General features: G+C 37.7%; 1 protein-coding gene across 1 annotated transcript; it reads left to right on the top strand.

Annotated features, from left to right (window-relative positions):
- The first annotated feature begins 4476 nt into the window (after nt 1–4476).
- On the top strand, nt 4477–5421 carry LOC135230448 (olfactory receptor 14A16-like). Its single transcript, XM_064279748.1, has 2 exons — nt 4477–4658; nt 4806–5421. Exons 1-2 carry the CDS (start codon nt 4477–4479, stop codon nt 5419–5421), a joined length of 798 nt encoding a protein of 265 aa, XP_064135818.1.
- Nucleotides 5422–17152: the final 11731 nt, after the last annotated feature.

Genomic DNA, 17152 nt, shown 5'->3' with positions numbered 1-17152 from the left:
CGACCCTGTGCACAACAGAACGAAACACTGCCCAGTCCTGCACCATCCTTACAATCATTGTTATGCTTAAGCTCATTGTTGCAGCCACTGTGTCAATCTACCTCCTTGAGGGTCTTCTATGTGTATATATAGACATGTGTGTATATATATATATATATATATATATGTATGTATGTATAGTCCCTGGGTGGTGCAAATGCTAACAGACTTGGTTACTAATTGGAAGTCCATGCAGAGGTGCCAAGGAAGAAAGGCCTGGTGATCTTCTTTTGAAAAGTCAGCCATTGAAAACCCTAAGGAGCATAGTTCTGCTCTGACACACATGGGTTGCCGGGAATCAGGATCACGTCAATGGCAACTGGTCTGATTTGAATGTACAGTGAGAGCTGGAACTCAATGGAACTTCCTTATTTTCCCGGGTCTTGCAAGTTTTCCAACTTTAATGGGGTGTAGTCTTACTACTTTTCTATTGCTTGTTTCAGTGGAAAATATGTGAGTTTTCCTTCTCTGACATATTTCTGCCTTACACAGGTTCTTGCTTTGGCAGGTTTTACTGTATCTGTATATCTATCTGTCTACATACCTAGATGCAGATCCAGAACTAGATCTATATATGGAATATGTGTACATATAAATATGCATAGATATATATTTATACAATTCAACAAAAAGACAAATGCCAGGGTCTCAAAAGCTTGCAAGTGGCCAGCCAAGTTACAATTGGTCTATTCACCTGGAGCAGCAGAAAAAGGGGGAGAGCCAGGAATAGGAGGAGGAAATGGAATGTGTGCCTAATTACTTCCATGAACAAATGCTTCCTTTGCCATGAGACCAGAAGAACTGGATGGTACCTGGCTCCCATTACTGAACATTTAGATCCAGGATTCTGTGGAAGAGTTCTTACCAAAAGGGGGGAAATGCAGAATAGAAATCCAAATTCTCCTGCAAACCAGATTTTCTAGGGGCATTGAAAAAAAATTTTTTTTTTTAATTGAGGATGGATGAAATTCTGAAACTGTTTCCCTGAGATAATCTTTAAATTGTCAACCAATGTATCCTCTGAAGTTTTATTTAAACTGAACAATAGGTTAGCTTATTTAGTAAAAACTGTTTGCTTTGAACATCATGCTCTTTTGAAGTACTGTCTATATGGGATCAAATTGACTACAAAAACTCGAACCATCAGATAGGAAGCTTACGGGGCAGTGAATTCATGTTATTGAGAGAAGAAAAATTCAGAGAAGGAGAGTAAGATAATTACACGAATTGAAGAATGACATCAACGCCACTGAATTGTATGTGTAGAAATTGTTGAATTGGTGTATGGTTTGCTGTGTATACTCTCAACAACAATAAAAAATGAAATATATATGTGTGTGCATATACACACACACTCACATATATAATTTATAAATGCTGTTAGCCAAAAATAATATCCTAAATCCTGTTATAGTTGGAGGGTGCAATTTGGAATAATTCTGTGATTTCATTTTTAGTAGTGAATTTCAAAAATATCAAATGTACATTAAAATGTTTTGTTGTGATAAAAAAATTTTTATATGAGTTAATCGAAAACACTTAAAGACTTGGTAAGAGTATACCTTTGCAAATGTTTGGGTAAGAATAAACATACACAATCCATCAATTATCAATAAATTATCAAAGTGTGCTATATCAATTAAACTGCAAGAAACACCTAAACAACCAAATAAACATGTGCACAGAGAATATAATTATAATTACGTTAATCAAAAGTTTGCTTGTAAAGAGAAGACAGGATTTTCAAATACTGAATACCAATGCCATGGAATAATAAGGAGAACTGCTGGCATAACAGTTAAGTGCTAGGCTGCTAACCAAAAAGATGGTGGTTCAAATCCACCCAGCCTCTGCAGAAGAGAGACTCTGCCATTTGCTTCGGTAAGGATTACAACCAAGACAACTCTGCTGGTACAGTTTTACTCTGTTGCACAGGGTCACTGAATCAGAATCAACTTGAGGGCACCCAACCATAGCAAAAAATAGATAAAAACACAAAGCCATGAAGAATATTGCTGTGTGTGAAAACTGAATCTCTGAACCACACATGATGAATGCCAAAAGATGTATTTTTATAAATATGTATGGCAAGTAATAGGAGGATTTTTGAAGGAAACGTTCCCAAATGTGCAACTCTAGTTGTTCCTGGGAAGAAATTTGTGAATGAGCCTCTCCAGGCACGTTTCACATTAATTTTTTCCTACATTGCTTTATTTTGCGCAAGTAATATTTTCGTAGATACTAGTGTTAAAATGACCAAAAAAAAAAAAAAAAAAAGCAAAGCTAAGCAACAATAAAACAAAACAATATTTGGACCTAATAAGTAATCCTGAATATAAATTTCAATACTTGGATTCAACTATCCTATTTTCTACTAAAAAGTTAGTGTTGTAACACATTAATGAACAGAAAGAAACAAAATGGACGTATTCATACAGTTGTCGTATATTCTTATCACAGAAAACCCCTAGGGGCATTTGAATTACCCTTCTGTGTGGTCCTAAATCCTGGTGTTCATGGACCTCGGAGCCTAAGCCTCACCCCAATTATACGATGGTGACCTCATATGAAACTCAGAAGACACATAGGACTGGTGAGATAATTAAGCAGCCTTGGTCGTGGACTACCCCGCCGTTCCAGAATGAAGGTGTCCACTGAGGGCAGACACATCATGGCCCTTTGCTTCCACAGGTATAAGAACACGTTCAGTGGAGGGTTGGAAGAGGGAAATGTGCCCCATCCTACTCCTACTGTGCCTGTTGGGGTCTTTCCACTTCATGCCTGACTGCCAGTTCTAACCAAGGGGAAGAGAAATCTCTGTGAATATTGATAAATTTGTTATATTTTGATAAATTTATGTGACTCTTTTCTTCTGATGTCTTCAGAAAGAGGAAATTTAACATTGTCACCTGTATCCATAAAAGAAACCTGTGGTAATTGATAAGACTATTCTCTACCCAATTAGTTGCTAGGTGTTTTGTTTAAAAGAAAGCTGCAAGGGCAAGGGAGAAAATTAAAAAAAAAAAAAAAGATACTTTTGTAAATGTGAGAATGAGGAAGTAGTGGATGTTGAAAAAGCTGTTAAAAAAAATTTATTTTTTTTTTATTGTCTCAGGCAAGACCACTGTCATGGCTGTAGTTTACAAGGAGAAAGGAGACCTTCCGTCACAGCAGCAGTTACTCTCTACTCTCTAGTAAATAGGTAAGAAGTGACAGCGTGGACATCCTAAACTTTACTAAAAACTCTTCTATTTGACGTCAACTAGAAAAGATACCATCCCACTGTGATACTAAGGTAGGCCTCTACCCTATTCTACCTAGGACCTTCTTTGTATTATTTTTAACCACCATTCACAAACCCATGCTTTTCTTTTTATTCTACTATATTTTATTTTCAGAAGCTCTGGTGGCGTAGTGGTTAAGAGCTCAGCTGCTAACCAAGAGGGCGGCAGTTCGAATCTGCCAGGCACTCCTTGGAAACTCTATGTGGCAGTTCTACTCTGTCCTATAGGGTCACTATAAGGTGGAATCGACTTGATGGTGGTGGGTATATTTTATTTCATTTTCACCAAGGTCAAGAGCAGTGTTTATCAAATGACTCCTGGAAGCAGTCAGTAGAAAAGAGAAAGGCTGTGTTAATAGCTTTAAATGTAGAATATATCCTAACCCCCATAACCTTAAAACCAAACCCGTTGCCGTCTAGTCAATTCTGACTCATAGCAGCCATGTAAGGCAGAGTAGATCGGCCTCGTAGAGTTTCCAAGGGAAGCAGGCTACCACGTCTTTCTCCTGTGGAACAGCTGGTGGGCTAGAACCACCAACCTTTCGGATGAAGGTTTCATTTAGTAGCAGAGCACTTAACCACTGCTCTACCAGGGCTCAAACCCCTATACCTGCATAATAATCTCCTAAGGCATGAGAGGCAATATAACTTTTTCTTGCTTCCTGGACAGATGCACTTTGTTTCATCCTCTGCCTTTTTCTTAACTGCCTTTAATGCCAATCATATTTCAGTTTGCTCTCTCTAATATCACAAGAAAAAAAAATACAGTTGCACTCGAATCCATTCATATTCATGGCAACCCCATCCGTGTCAGGGTACAACTATTCTCCATAGGGTTTTCAATGGCTAATTTATTGCAAGTAAATTATTGGATCTCTTCTGAGACAGATTTCGATGTACTCAAACCACCAGCCTTTTGGGTAGCAGCCCAGTACGTTAACTGCTTCCATTACCATTAAGAAAGTGGAGCTGTACTGTATGCTATTTTCCTGAGACTTTTGTGATAAGCTTCACTTCAAACAGAATCAAGCCATGTTAAAGGTGTTTGCTCCACCCTTTGCTTGTTAATATAACCAGAAGATTCGGACTACTGAGTTCATATCTGAGTGAACTAGTTATCGGTGTTATTTTTATTTCCACAGACAAGAATCAGCATGCCTGAGAAACTAGCCAACATAACCATCATAATGGAATTCTTGCTCATGGGATTCACTGATGACTGGATGCTACAGAGACTGTATGCAGCCCTCTTCTTCCTCATTTACCTGATGACATTGATGGGCAACCTCCTCATTGTCACCCTCACCACCACTGATCTGCATCTCCATGCCCCTGTGTATTTCTTCCTGAAGAATATGTCCTTGATTGATATCAGCTTCATCTCTGTCACAGTCCCCAAGTCCATCCTGAACTCTCTAAGAGTCATTCTATCTCCTTCCTAGGATGTGCCTCACAAATTTTTCTTTTTCTTTTTTTTTGGGAGCACGGAGTATGCCCTCCTTGTAGTCATGTCCTACGACCGCTATGCTGCCATCTGCCATCCTTTGCGCTACGAGACCATTATGAATAGAGGCTCCTGTGTGCAGATGGTGACTGTGTCATGGCTCAGCGGATTTGTCTATGGATCCATCCATGTAGCAGGTACATTTTCTGTCAATTTCTGTGGGCCCAACATAGTGCACCAGTTTTTCTGTGACATTCCATCACTGCTTACACTTGCTTGTCCTGGGGAGCAAATTCTAGAATATGCATTTATAATTGCCAGCTTTTCCTTTGCCTTTTTATGCTTCCTTTTCATGATTGCCTCTTATGTTCACATTTTCTCAGCTGTCTTAAGGATTCCATCTGCTCAAGGCAGGTTCAAAACTGTCTCCACCTGCATGCCCCACCTCACTGTGATGGCCTTGTTCCTCTTTTCAGGCATTGTTACATATTTAGGCACCAACTATAAACCTGCATCATCACTGAATCTTTTCATGTCTGTGTTATACTCTGTGTTACCTCCCAGCCGGAATCCTGTCATATATAGCCTGAGGAATAGGGATATGAAGGCAGCCCTAGGCAAATTACTGGGTGGTAAAATGTTGCTAAAGATGTAAGTATTCTGCTGTCTTTAAAACATTGGCATGCATTTTCTCTTAAGTCAAAAGAAGTTTTTAAAATGTATTTTGGCCATCTATGTCTTTGGAACGCATTAAATATCTTCAAGTTTAAAAATTCTCGTCCATATTGACTTCAACAGCCTTGTCACTTACAATTTCTAGTGATATTTTCTCACTTTACTTTTCAGCATTACATTTATTTAAAATACTTCTTTTATCACTTTGACATTTAATTTGGACCAAATGTTTTTGAAAGAGTGAGTTGAAAGGAACTGGAGAAAGAGGTGAAACACCTATAAATAGCAGTTCTTTGTGTAGCATCCACTGTAGACGAAACTGTTTGGAGCTTTGCCAAGCAACTATAATAGATATAGATATATAGAGATATATAGGAGCCCTGGTGGCGTAGTGGTTAATAGTTCAGCTGCTAACCAAAAGCTGAGCAGTTCAAATCCACCAGCTGCTGCTTGGAAACCTTATGGGGCAGTTCTATTCTGTCCTATAGGGTTGGAACTGACTCTACAGCACCTAACAACAACAACATATGTATATATATGGCATGGACACCTAATAAAGGCGAATGGGTATGTTACCATTACTGTATCTTCCATTTATCTTGTCATAGCTACACTAGACTGTATATTCTGTAATCGAAATCAGACCCACTGATTTTTGTATTCTTTTCTTGGAAAGTTGTGGAGCGTCTAGAAACACACAATGCAGTGAATAACCCAGACTTTAAGGTTATTCTGGTGGTTTCATCTCCTTTGTTGCCATTGTCAGATGCTGCCTCTTTACATTATCGTACATTATTTCTTCAAAGTTAACCTATTATGTCCAATTTTCTGTCACTGGATTTTACAACTTTATAATAGCGGTAGAAAACAGGAGTAAAGAGAATCCTTTGGCTGTCTTACTATTCTACACATTTTTCTTTTTTTTTTTAACTTTTTTTTATTGTACTTTAGACAAAGGTTTACAGAACACACTAGCTTCTCATTAAACAGTGAATACACATATTGTTTTATGACATTGATTAACTACCCCATGACATGTCAACACTCTCCCGCCTCAAAATTAGGTTCTGTATTACCAGCTTTCCTGTCCCCTCTTGCCTTCTAGTCCTTGCCTCTGGGCTGGTGCGCCCCTTTGCTCTTATTTTGTTTTATGGTCCTGTCCAATCTTTCGCTGAGTGGTGAACCTCAGGAGTGACTTCATTACTGAGCTGATAGCATGTACAGGGGCCATACTCTCAGGGTTTCTCCAGCCTCTGTCAGGCCAGCAAGTCTGGTCTTTCTTTTTGAATTAGAATTTTGTTCTACATTTTTCTCCAGCTCTGTCTGGGACCCTGTATTGTGATCCCCGTCAGAGCAGTCAGTGGTAGTAGCGGGGCAACACCTCGTTGTACTGGACCTTTCTGGTGGAGGCCGTGACAGTTGTGGTCCATTAGTCCTTTGGACTAATCTTTCCCTTGTATCTTTAGTCTTCTTCATTCTCCCTTGCCCCTCAAAGGGGTGTGACCAGTGGAGTATCCTACATGGCCACTCACAGGCTTTTAAAACCCCAGACGCTACTCACCAAAGTAGAATGTAGAGCATTTTCTTTATAAACTATGTTACGCCAGTTGAGCTAGATGTTTGCTAAAACCATGGTCCCCACAGTCCTCAGCCCAGCAATTTGGTCCCTTGGGGAGTTTGAATGTATCTGTGGAGCTACCATGACCTTGCCTTGTACAAGTTGTGCTGACTTCCCTAGTATTGTCTACTGTCTTACCCTGTACCAAAGTTAGAACTTACCTATTGTCTATTTAGTGTTTTTCTATCCCCACATTTCCTCTCCCTTGTAACCATCAAGGATTGTTTCTTTTTGTGTGTAAACCTTTTCATGAGTTTTTACAGTAGTGGTCTCATACAATATTTGTCTTTTTGTGATTGACTTATTTCACTCAGCATAATTCACCTATGTTATGAGATGCTTCACAGATTCATCGTTATGCTTTCTCAGTGTGTAACACTCCAAATTGTATGTACCACAATTTGTTTATCCATTCATTTGTTGACGGGCATCTAGGTTGTTTCCATCTTTTTGCTATTGTGAAAAATGCTGCAATGAACATGGGTGTGCATATGTCTGTCCGTGTGATGACTCTTACTTCTCTAGGATATATTCCTAGGAGTGGGATTGCTGGAACATATGGTATTTCTATTTCTAGCTTCCTAAGGAAGAGCTGTATTGTCTTCCAAAATGATTGTATAATTTTGCATTCCCACCAGCAGTGCATAAGAGTTCCAATCTCCCAGCAGCCTCTTCAACATTTGTTGTTTCATGTTTTTTTGATTTGTGCCAGTAATGCTGGGGTGAGATGGTATCTCATCTACACATTTTTCTTATTTTAGAATTTAAAAATAAATAATAATTTCACCCATTTGAGTTTCTGAAAGTATTATATACAAAACAAATACATTCACAAGTTATAAAAGTAGTTATGTAGCTACAATTATAAGGATCCCTCGTGGTGCAATGGTTAAGCACTTGGCTTCTAACTGGAAGGTCAGAAATTTGAAACCACCACCTGCTCCTGGAGAGGAAAACCTGGAGATCTGATCTTGTAAAGATTATAGTCTAGAAAACTCTTGGGACAGTTCTGCTATGTTGGGTGGGGTAGCTATGAGTTGCAATCAACTCCAAGGCACACAGCAGCAACAGCTATAACCACAGATCAATCGTAACCCATAGGATGATGATTAAAATCAGCCAATAAATAACAGTTACCATCAAGTCAATTCTGGCTCAAGTTGACTGCCTGTGTGTCAGAGTAGAAGTGTGCTCTGTAGGATTTTCAAAGGATAATTTTTCAGAAGAAGATTACCAGGCCTTTCTTCTCAGGTGCCTCTAGGTGAACTTGAACCTCCAACCTTTTGGTTAGCAGTGGAATGCTTAACAATTTGCACCACCTAAGTGTTCCTCTTACCTCATAAACAGTACTAAATGCTCCAGGTTTCACGAAGTGAGAAACTCTCTTTTTTCTTCTATTTCTCTATTTACTTACCTTTTCTTTCTGTCACTATATCCACTCTCTTGTCCTGCTTTTGATGAAGCTGAAATAGGATAGATGGCACCTTTCTTGGTCTGCCTTAGCCATCTGAACTGAGTTCTCAAAAATGGACTGTGTTCTTTCTCTAGAGTATATTCTTTCCCCAAACACAGCCAAGATCTCTGACTATTCCATTGGTGGCTCCTTCAATTTTCTCAACTTTGCTTGCATTATATAACTGTTTTTAAGAAATTAATTATATTGCTAATTATTTGTTATAGAGTAACACCAGGTGATATTTTTATTAAAATAGTAGATATTAATTTTTCTTATTGAATAAAATTAATGTTATTTTCTCCAATATTATAAAAATGTATATGTGAAAAATAACTGGCCTTTTAAGGAAATGAACACTCTCATAATTCATTTTTACACAAGATCAGCGCTGACCAATAGACATGTAAACAAAAACACATTTGTAATTTTAAATTTTCTGGTTGCTAGCTAGAAGCCCTGGTGGTTGGCGCAGTGGTGAAAGCACTGAGCTGCTAACTGAAGGGTCAGCGGATCTGACCTATGCAGGAGAAAGATGTGACAGTCTGCTTCCGCGAAGACTTACAGCCTTGGAAATGTTATGGTGCAGTTCTACTCCATCCTATAGGGTTGCTAGGAGTCGTAATCAACTCGACCACAGTGGGTGTTTATTTTAGGTTTTTAGTAGCTAGTTAAAAAAAAAAATGAATCCAACCTTTATTAATTTATTGATTTAAACAAATATAAATAAAATATCATTTTAGCAAGCAATGCATACATATTTGCGAGACATTTTACATGTTTTTCATACTAATTCTTTCATCTGGTGTGTATTTTACCTTGGAGCACATCTCAGTTTGTACTATCCACATTTCAAGCGTTCAGTGGCTATACGTGTGCTGTGGCTGCTGTCTTGCACAATCAAGTCCAAAATACTAGCTAAGTGCTCTGATTTGACTTAGAATTCAGTAAAAACATATTCTGTTGTACCTTATTTGATTATATAAGAATACAGTTAATTACATTTTTATTAGAATATGACTATAACAGGGTGTGTGTGTGTGGTGTGTATGTGTAATTGTTTGCCTGTTGTTGTTGATGTTACCTGTCATGGAGTTGGCCTCCAGCTCAGGGTGACCCCATGCGCAACTGAAAAAAAGGCTGCCTGGTACTGCGCCATCCCCATGATGGGTTGTGGATTGAACTGTTGTGATCCATTGAGTTTTCAGTGGCTAATTTAATTTTTGGAAGTAGATTGCCAGGCATTTCTTCATAGCTCACAAAACCAACCAAACAAAAATCCTATTCTCTGTCAGATTGACCATCTAAATTAAAAGCTTATGGCATAGTCAGTAATAATTTCCTGTTACATCATAGGATGTCAGTAGACTCCCCCCCACCCCAGTACAATCTAATTTAATGAGCTGATTTGGACTAATGTTCCTTCATGCTTCACCTGATGGCATTATAATACTCTATAATCTATTCAGGGTTAAGAAAAGCAACAACTTGCGCACTGTATTCCAGGAAGAATGAAGACAACAGTGGTGCTTGAGCTCACATAGTGGAAGGGAAGTAGCCACTGGTTCTAATGAGCCTAATTTAACAACCTAAGACATTGGTTTAATTGGAACTTGTTAAGACAGGGGATGCTTCTAAGCAGCGCAGTTCCTGAGGACAGACTGTGAGACAACAGTGAGCATTTGAGGGACCAGATAGAAAGTTATTTCATTTCTACACAGGAAAGTCGTTCTTGCTTCGTAGGCAGTATCCCCCCTCCCTTTTCTCTTGGGCGCTACTGATAGATAAATGTTGGAATTTTACTTTCTCACTTCCATATCTTGGAGATTCTTTAAACAAATAAACAAAACAACTCATGTGGCTTTAAGTGTTGTATTAAATTTCCTGTAATAGTTTCTGATCTTGCTTCTAGATAACCAGTTTTTTCTTTTTCACACCATGAGCTGTATGTTTAACTCCATGAATACAGTATTTATTTATTGGTGCTCACTTTACCTCCTTCTAAAATGCTTGTTTTCATACAAATGTCCTGGTTAAAGATTCATCTCTTCCTTTTTTTTTTCTTTTTTCCTGTGTTTCTTTAATCTCTTAGATACTTTAAGTAGGCTCTCTGGGTAACTTCCTCACTCGTGTTCTTTGATGTTAACTTGCTGCCTGGGGTCGATTCCACTGAGCAAAATGGTTTTACTAACTTAGTCACTGGGGTGTGTTTATGCACTGCAGTTGTGGAAAGAAACGGGACATCATTTGGAACCTGTATATGCTAGTGATTTCAAATATTCTGGGTGGTTTTAATTTACTTTCTATTGGCTTCCTTACATCACTAAAAGGTGTATATAACAAATCCTTCGAAGGTGGCAGGGTTTTTAAGTTTCAGGAATGACATTTCCCATGCAAATCTCTGACCAAGTATGCTTCTTGGTCTACTCAGTGTAGTTTTACTGGTAGTTGAGGGATAAGTAATAATTTTACAGGCTGACTCTTTCTGTTTCTGAATTAATTGGGCTATCAATTTCTCTTTTCGTGTTTTCCTGAAATAGTTGCTACAGCAGCAAACCAAACAAAAGGAATTGTGGCACTTCTGAATAAAAATTTAAGTGTTTATTACATGAAAACATGGAGACTTTATGAATAGAACTACAAAATCTGATGAAGATATTAAAATGACACTTTGAATATTTTAGGGAAAATAATTTCCCATTGTATATGTTTGATGCAGTTGAAGTTGATAACAGATATAAATTTGATTCTGTGGTACTGAATTTCAAATGGAACATGAGATAAGAAGGACCAGCTCTGAACAGCAGAAAGTAATTATTCTCCCATACAGAATCTCATAGATAAAAAAAATAAAATCACATTTTATTGGGAAAATAAATAACTACTCATAAATGACACTAGGATAAATAGCTTGACTATTAGAGAAGATTGGAAAATACTTCATTCTATAAGAATCCCATAAAATTTAGGGCAATTGAAAAATGAAATGTGATAAATTAAGTTAAAATACAAGGAGAAGGAAACTTAGAATAATACTTTCTCATTTTATGATATGGGATAACTTTCTAGAAAAAATTAAGTAAATAAAAAAACAGATTATAAATTCACATCATATGAATAAAAGTATTCATTTAAAATATAAACAAGGTGAAAGAACATATGACTTACTAGAAAATATTTGCAATATATATTGACGATACATTATCAATGTAAACAGCCAATGCAGATAGGTGGAAAGTAAGCATTGTATAATTCATTGTTAGTGGAAAGAAGTTCATGGAGGATGTTCACGGGCGGTGGGATGAGGCTGAAAATATGGCCGTGGAAATTGTATAACAAAGTGTATTTGAGGTTTCAGGGACATTATAAGTAAAATCCCTTTTCATCTCCAGGATTCAAAACATATTTGGAGATCACTTCAGAAATCAAATCAATAAGAGGAAAAAATGTCCCTGATAAAGTACAAGGTGGAGGGCAGGGCTATGACATGTAAACTGTTGGGTCAGTACTGTCTCCAAACTAACCCATACGGTAACACAGATATTGGAAAATGGTTAGTTATAATTGGGCTTAGAGCACATATAGACTGAGGGTTACTATGAAGAGAGAGAGAGAGAGAGAAAAAAAAAAAAGCACTGACAGCTTTTCTAATACATCAGCTATACAAAATCAAGCACTTTCCCAGTGTTATCACTTATCAGGTATTTCATCCTGGATGGTGAAAATGGTTAATATTCTTGACTGCTAACAGGAAGATTGGAGGTTCAATCCACCCAGAGGCATCTCATAAGAATGGCCTGATGATCTACTTCTGAAAGATCACAGCCATTGAAAGTTCTACGGAGCACAGTTTTACTCTGACACTCATGGGATCGACAGGAGTCAGAGTTGACTGGACATCAAATGGTTTGGTTCTAGGGAGAAGTGAATAGGGCATGAAACAAGTTCCCACCCTTACTATTAAGAAGTAACTCCTCCTCGTTGTAACACAAGACAAAATTTAAGTGCTTCCTCCCCACCAGTATTTCACAGCCATCTGTCCATGGACTGGAGGGTTCACACTGGACACCAGGGCCACAGCTGTCCACCTCTTGGGAGGAACAACCATTTTTGTATCATGCTGTCTTGTTCTTACATTCATGAGGTTGCTCTCCCTTATTACCACAGCTGTTCTGGGTGTCCTTCTGGGACATCTGGTTGGTCTTTCAATTTTGAACATAACATGAAATTGATTTTTACTCATAGTGACTATATAGGACAGAGTAATACTGCCCCATTGGGTTTCCAAGGCTATAATCTTTATGGAAGTCGATTGCCACATCTTTGTGCTGAAGAGTGGCTGGTGGGTTCAAACTGTTGATCTTTCGGTTAACAGGCAAGCACCTAACCACCATGCAACCCGAGCTCCTATTTTGAACATGCTTTTGTTGTTATCCGGTGCTGTGGAGTTGATTCCGACTCATAGTGACCCTATCAGACAGAGTAGAGCTGCCCCATAGGGTTTCCAAGGAGTGACTGGTGGATTTGAACTGCCAGCCGTTTGGTTAACAGCTGAGCTCTTAGCTGCTACACCACAAGGGCTCCATTCTGAAAATATATCACTCAAAAAAAGGACTTCTTGTCGCTTTATTAATGTAAAGTCCTTAATACACCAAAAGGCGAAAACTTAATATTGTATTCAACTCCTTACTGTTGTCTGGTCTCTTTACTCAGATTAAATATTCTAATTTTCTATGATGAGATTACATACCTTGAAAAAAATTCCAGTGTAATTATGAGAGATAATCCATTGCAAATTCATTATCAGTATCTCAGAGAGAGACAAGATACACAGTGATGAGATCCCCTTTCACTTAATGCAAAGTCAGTTAGAAGGCTTGACATGCCTTAGAAATTGGTGGATTCTATCTGATTCTACTGCCTGAACTGCTTCTGATTTGGAATAAGAGTAATCCTCTCAGGGATTCACAGATTAGTTTATTTCCAAACATCCCATAAGCCAAAGTTTCCAGTCACACAAGAACATCACACCGTTGGCCCCACACACCAAATATAGGGCACATGGAATGACTTTGGGTAAATGGAAAGTAATGTTCTTTGATTACAGTAATAGTAATAAAGGTACTGGAGATACCTCTTTTGGATTTCAGCCGTGTTGGAATGATATGATTCTAGAATTCATGACCTATGAATCTGACCAAATGTTCACAACTGCTCTTTTCTTAACAACTTTGCCTTTAATCAGGCTTCTTTCCATTCCACAGACCCCTGAACTCTGCTTGCCTCTAGTCTCAACAAGCACTAAAAAAGTGAAGTGTGTTCCCCCCACCCCTTATCAGCTTCTAGGAATCACCTGGCCACAGAGAAACCCTTGTCCTCTCAGACTCCATTGGCCATTTCCCATTGTTTGTCAGGCTTCTCCTTAAAAAAGTCCTGCTAATCTCAGCTTGCTTCTCCTTATCCTATGATAGAAGTCTTCTTCTGTTTGATTTTGAGTCACTTGCAAATTTATGAGATCAGATCATTGTCTTTCTTTATGAATAAAGCCTCTCCTTAAATAACTCCAAATATGTTTTTAATTGACAAACTTAAAGTCAAATGGCACAATTTTACCATCCAAGTTTTGATTATAACCAATATTTGCCATGTCTGGGGAAAACAATTGCTTGCCCATTATTTCTTTACTTTCTAGAGAGGGTAAATGAATTATTCCATCCTTGCTCTTGATTTGGAAAATTTTCAAAGATGAACAAGAATTTGACCCTACTTTATTTCTGGTGCTATCTTTTTGCTTTCTGCATGCTCATCACTTTTTAATGCCTTCTTTCATGGGTTTGTGACTCACTTACTTCTTTCAGAAAGGCTCAGTAGAGTTTCTCATCCTGAGTCCCTTTCTTCTTTTCCACATGTTTTAGTGCCTAGTATTACTTTCTGGCCCAGGCTTTTTGTTCCTCAGTTTATACATTTTGTCTTATATGACTTCTTTTAGCAAGAGAAGCAAAATCTGAGTTCTATTTCTTGGACAGCATACACCCTTCAAACAATCTTGCCAATTTCCCCTCAAGATAATGATTTCAAGGTTGATACATCTTGTAACATGTGTCAGCACTTCATTCTTATTTATTGTTAAATAATCCATTTTATGTACATACCACTTGTGTTTACCAATCATTAGCTGATGTGCAATTTCTACATGTATAATTCAGTGACATTGATTACATTCTTCAAGTTGCGCTACCATCCTCGCTATCCTTCTCTGCATTATCCCACCAGCATTACCTTAAACTCCCTACCCTCTAAGCTTCCCATCCAATCTTTCAAGTTGCTGTTCTCAATTTGATCTCAGGTGGATGCTCCTTTAAAAGAGCACAATTCTCAAAGCAGACACACTTTATGAATTAAAATAAGTTAATTTTTGGTTCAAAGAAGACTTCAGGGGATAGATTTGGTTTGAGGTTTCAAGTTTAAAGATTATCTCAGGGCAATAATTTGAGGGGCTCTTCCAGCCTCAATGGCTCCCGAAATTTTGGATACCGTTGAGAATTTGAAATTTTGTTTTGCATTCCCCTGTCCATTTTGATCAGGATCTGTCTATGGAATGGCCCAGCAATCCCCAGGTATATACCCAAGTGCCTTAAGGGTTGAGAAGTGAACCGACATATGTACACCAATGTTCATTGCAGCACTATTCACAATAGCCAAAAGGTGGAAACAAACTAAAAGTCCATCAGCAAATAGCTAAGCAAAATGTGATACATAAATGCAATGGAATACTACTAAGCCAGAAAGAGAAACAAATTACTGATACTTACTACAACATGCGTGAACCTTGAAGACATTATGCTGACTGAAATAAGCCAATTATAAAAGGACAAATATTGCAAAATTTCCCTGATATGAAATGAAAAGAATAGGCAAATACATAGAGATTGAAGTTTATTCGTGGTTATTGGGGGGTAAAAGAGAGGGGAGAAGGGGATCCACTCTTTGGGAAGCAGTGAGTTTTTATTTATGTTGATGGGCAACGACATCAATTAAGGGTAATGTTTGTACAATTGATTAATGTAATTTATATCACTAAAATTTACACCTTAAAAATGTTGAATTGACACATATTGTGTTTACAAAAAAAGAAGGGGTGGGCAGTGGTTGAGGCTGCTTGTGTACAACCAAACACCTCACAGGATTTGTTTTCTTGGTTTGGAGGCTTAGGGTCATGGTTTTGAGTGATATTCCAATCACTTAGCCCAATATTGTTTCTAAGGACTTCTGTTTTCTACCTCCTAATTTGTTCTGTAGTGACTGGGGTCTTAAAAGCTAGCAAGTTGCCATTCAAGACGTCTCCACTCACCGGAGCAACAGAGCAAGAGGAAGGTCATGGATTGAAAGAGAATATCAGATACATGTCTGGCTGCCTCGTGAACAGCTATCTGATTTGTCATGAGACCAGAAGAACTAGATGGAACTCGACTACTATTAATGAACTCTTTGATCTCTGTTTATTTTTTCTGCATTTTTTTCTTTCATTAATGTTTTGTAGTTTTCTTTGTATAGGTACTGTATATATTTTATTACAACTATACTTAAATATTTCATTTTTTGGTGCTAATGTAAATGGTATTGTGCTTTTAATTTCAATTTGAGTTTACCAATGCTGTTTTTGTAAAGAAGAAAATTCCAGTGGCATAGTGGTTAAGAGCTCAGGCTGCTAACCAAAAGGTCAGCAGTTCAAATCCACCATGCTGTCCTTGGAAATTCTATGGGGCAGTTCTACTCTGTCCTATAGGGTTGCTATGAGTTGGAGTCAACTCAACAGCAATGGGTTTGGTGGTTTCTTTTGGTTATGTAGAAACTAATTGACATTTGCATATTGATCTTGTAACCTGCAACCTTGCTGTAACCAGTTATTAGTTCCAGGATTTTTTTTGTTGAGTTTTTGGGATTTTTTATGAAGCATGGAATCTGTAAATAAATCCAGCTTTTTTTTTTTTCTTCCTTCTTTTCCTATCTGTATACATTTTATTGTCTCATCATACCACTTCCAGGAAAATGTTGAATAGGGTGGATGAGAGGGAGTCACACTTGCTTTGTTCCTGAACTTAGAGGGAAAACATGCAATCCCTCACCTTTAAATATGAAGTCATTTTTGTTGTTGTTAGTCGCTGTCAAGTCAATTTTGAATCACAGTGACCTTATGTGATAGAGTAGAAGTGCCCCATAGAATATTCTAGAATGTAATCTTTATGGGAGCAGATTGCCAGGTCTTTCTCCCACAGAGTCACTGGATGACTTTGAACTGTCAATATTTTATTAGCAGAGGAGCTCTTAATCAAGTATGACGTTAGCTGTAGGGTTTTGTGGATATTCTTTATTGAGTTGAGAAAGTTTCTCTGTTCATTGAGAGTTTTTAACACGAATGGGTGACAATATTTATTATATCTTAGTAGAATATACTTTAAATTTATACCAACTTAATTTCAGTGAAATTTAGAAACTTTATTCCTATACAGCTTTATTCTGATCCTTTTTTTGTATTACTGATATACAAATCCCATCTATATATAAATCCAACAGTACATTGTTATAATTATTATTTTGTATCTTATAGATTTTAAGAAAGCAGAGAGAAGAAAAAAGAGC

Source organism: Loxodonta africana, chromosome 2 (genome assembly GCF_030014295.1).
Source record: "Loxodonta africana isolate mLoxAfr1 chromosome 2, mLoxAfr1.hap2, whole genome shotgun sequence".
Classification (NCBI taxonomy): domain Eukaryota; kingdom Metazoa; phylum Chordata; class Mammalia; order Proboscidea; family Elephantidae; genus Loxodonta; species Loxodonta africana.
This window is presented reverse-complemented; position numbering and strand designations above follow the sequence as displayed.

Bases quoted from the DNA above. Each gene is read 5' to 3' on its own strand.
- LOC135230448 (XM_064279748.1), top strand. From the start codon at position 4,477: ATGCCTGAGAAACTAGCCAACATAACCATCATAATGGAATTCTTGCTC. The intron at 4,659-4,805 runs GTATTTCTTCCT...TTTTTTTGGGAG, and splicing joins CTGCATCTCCATGCCCCTGT to CACGGAGTATGCCCTCCTTG.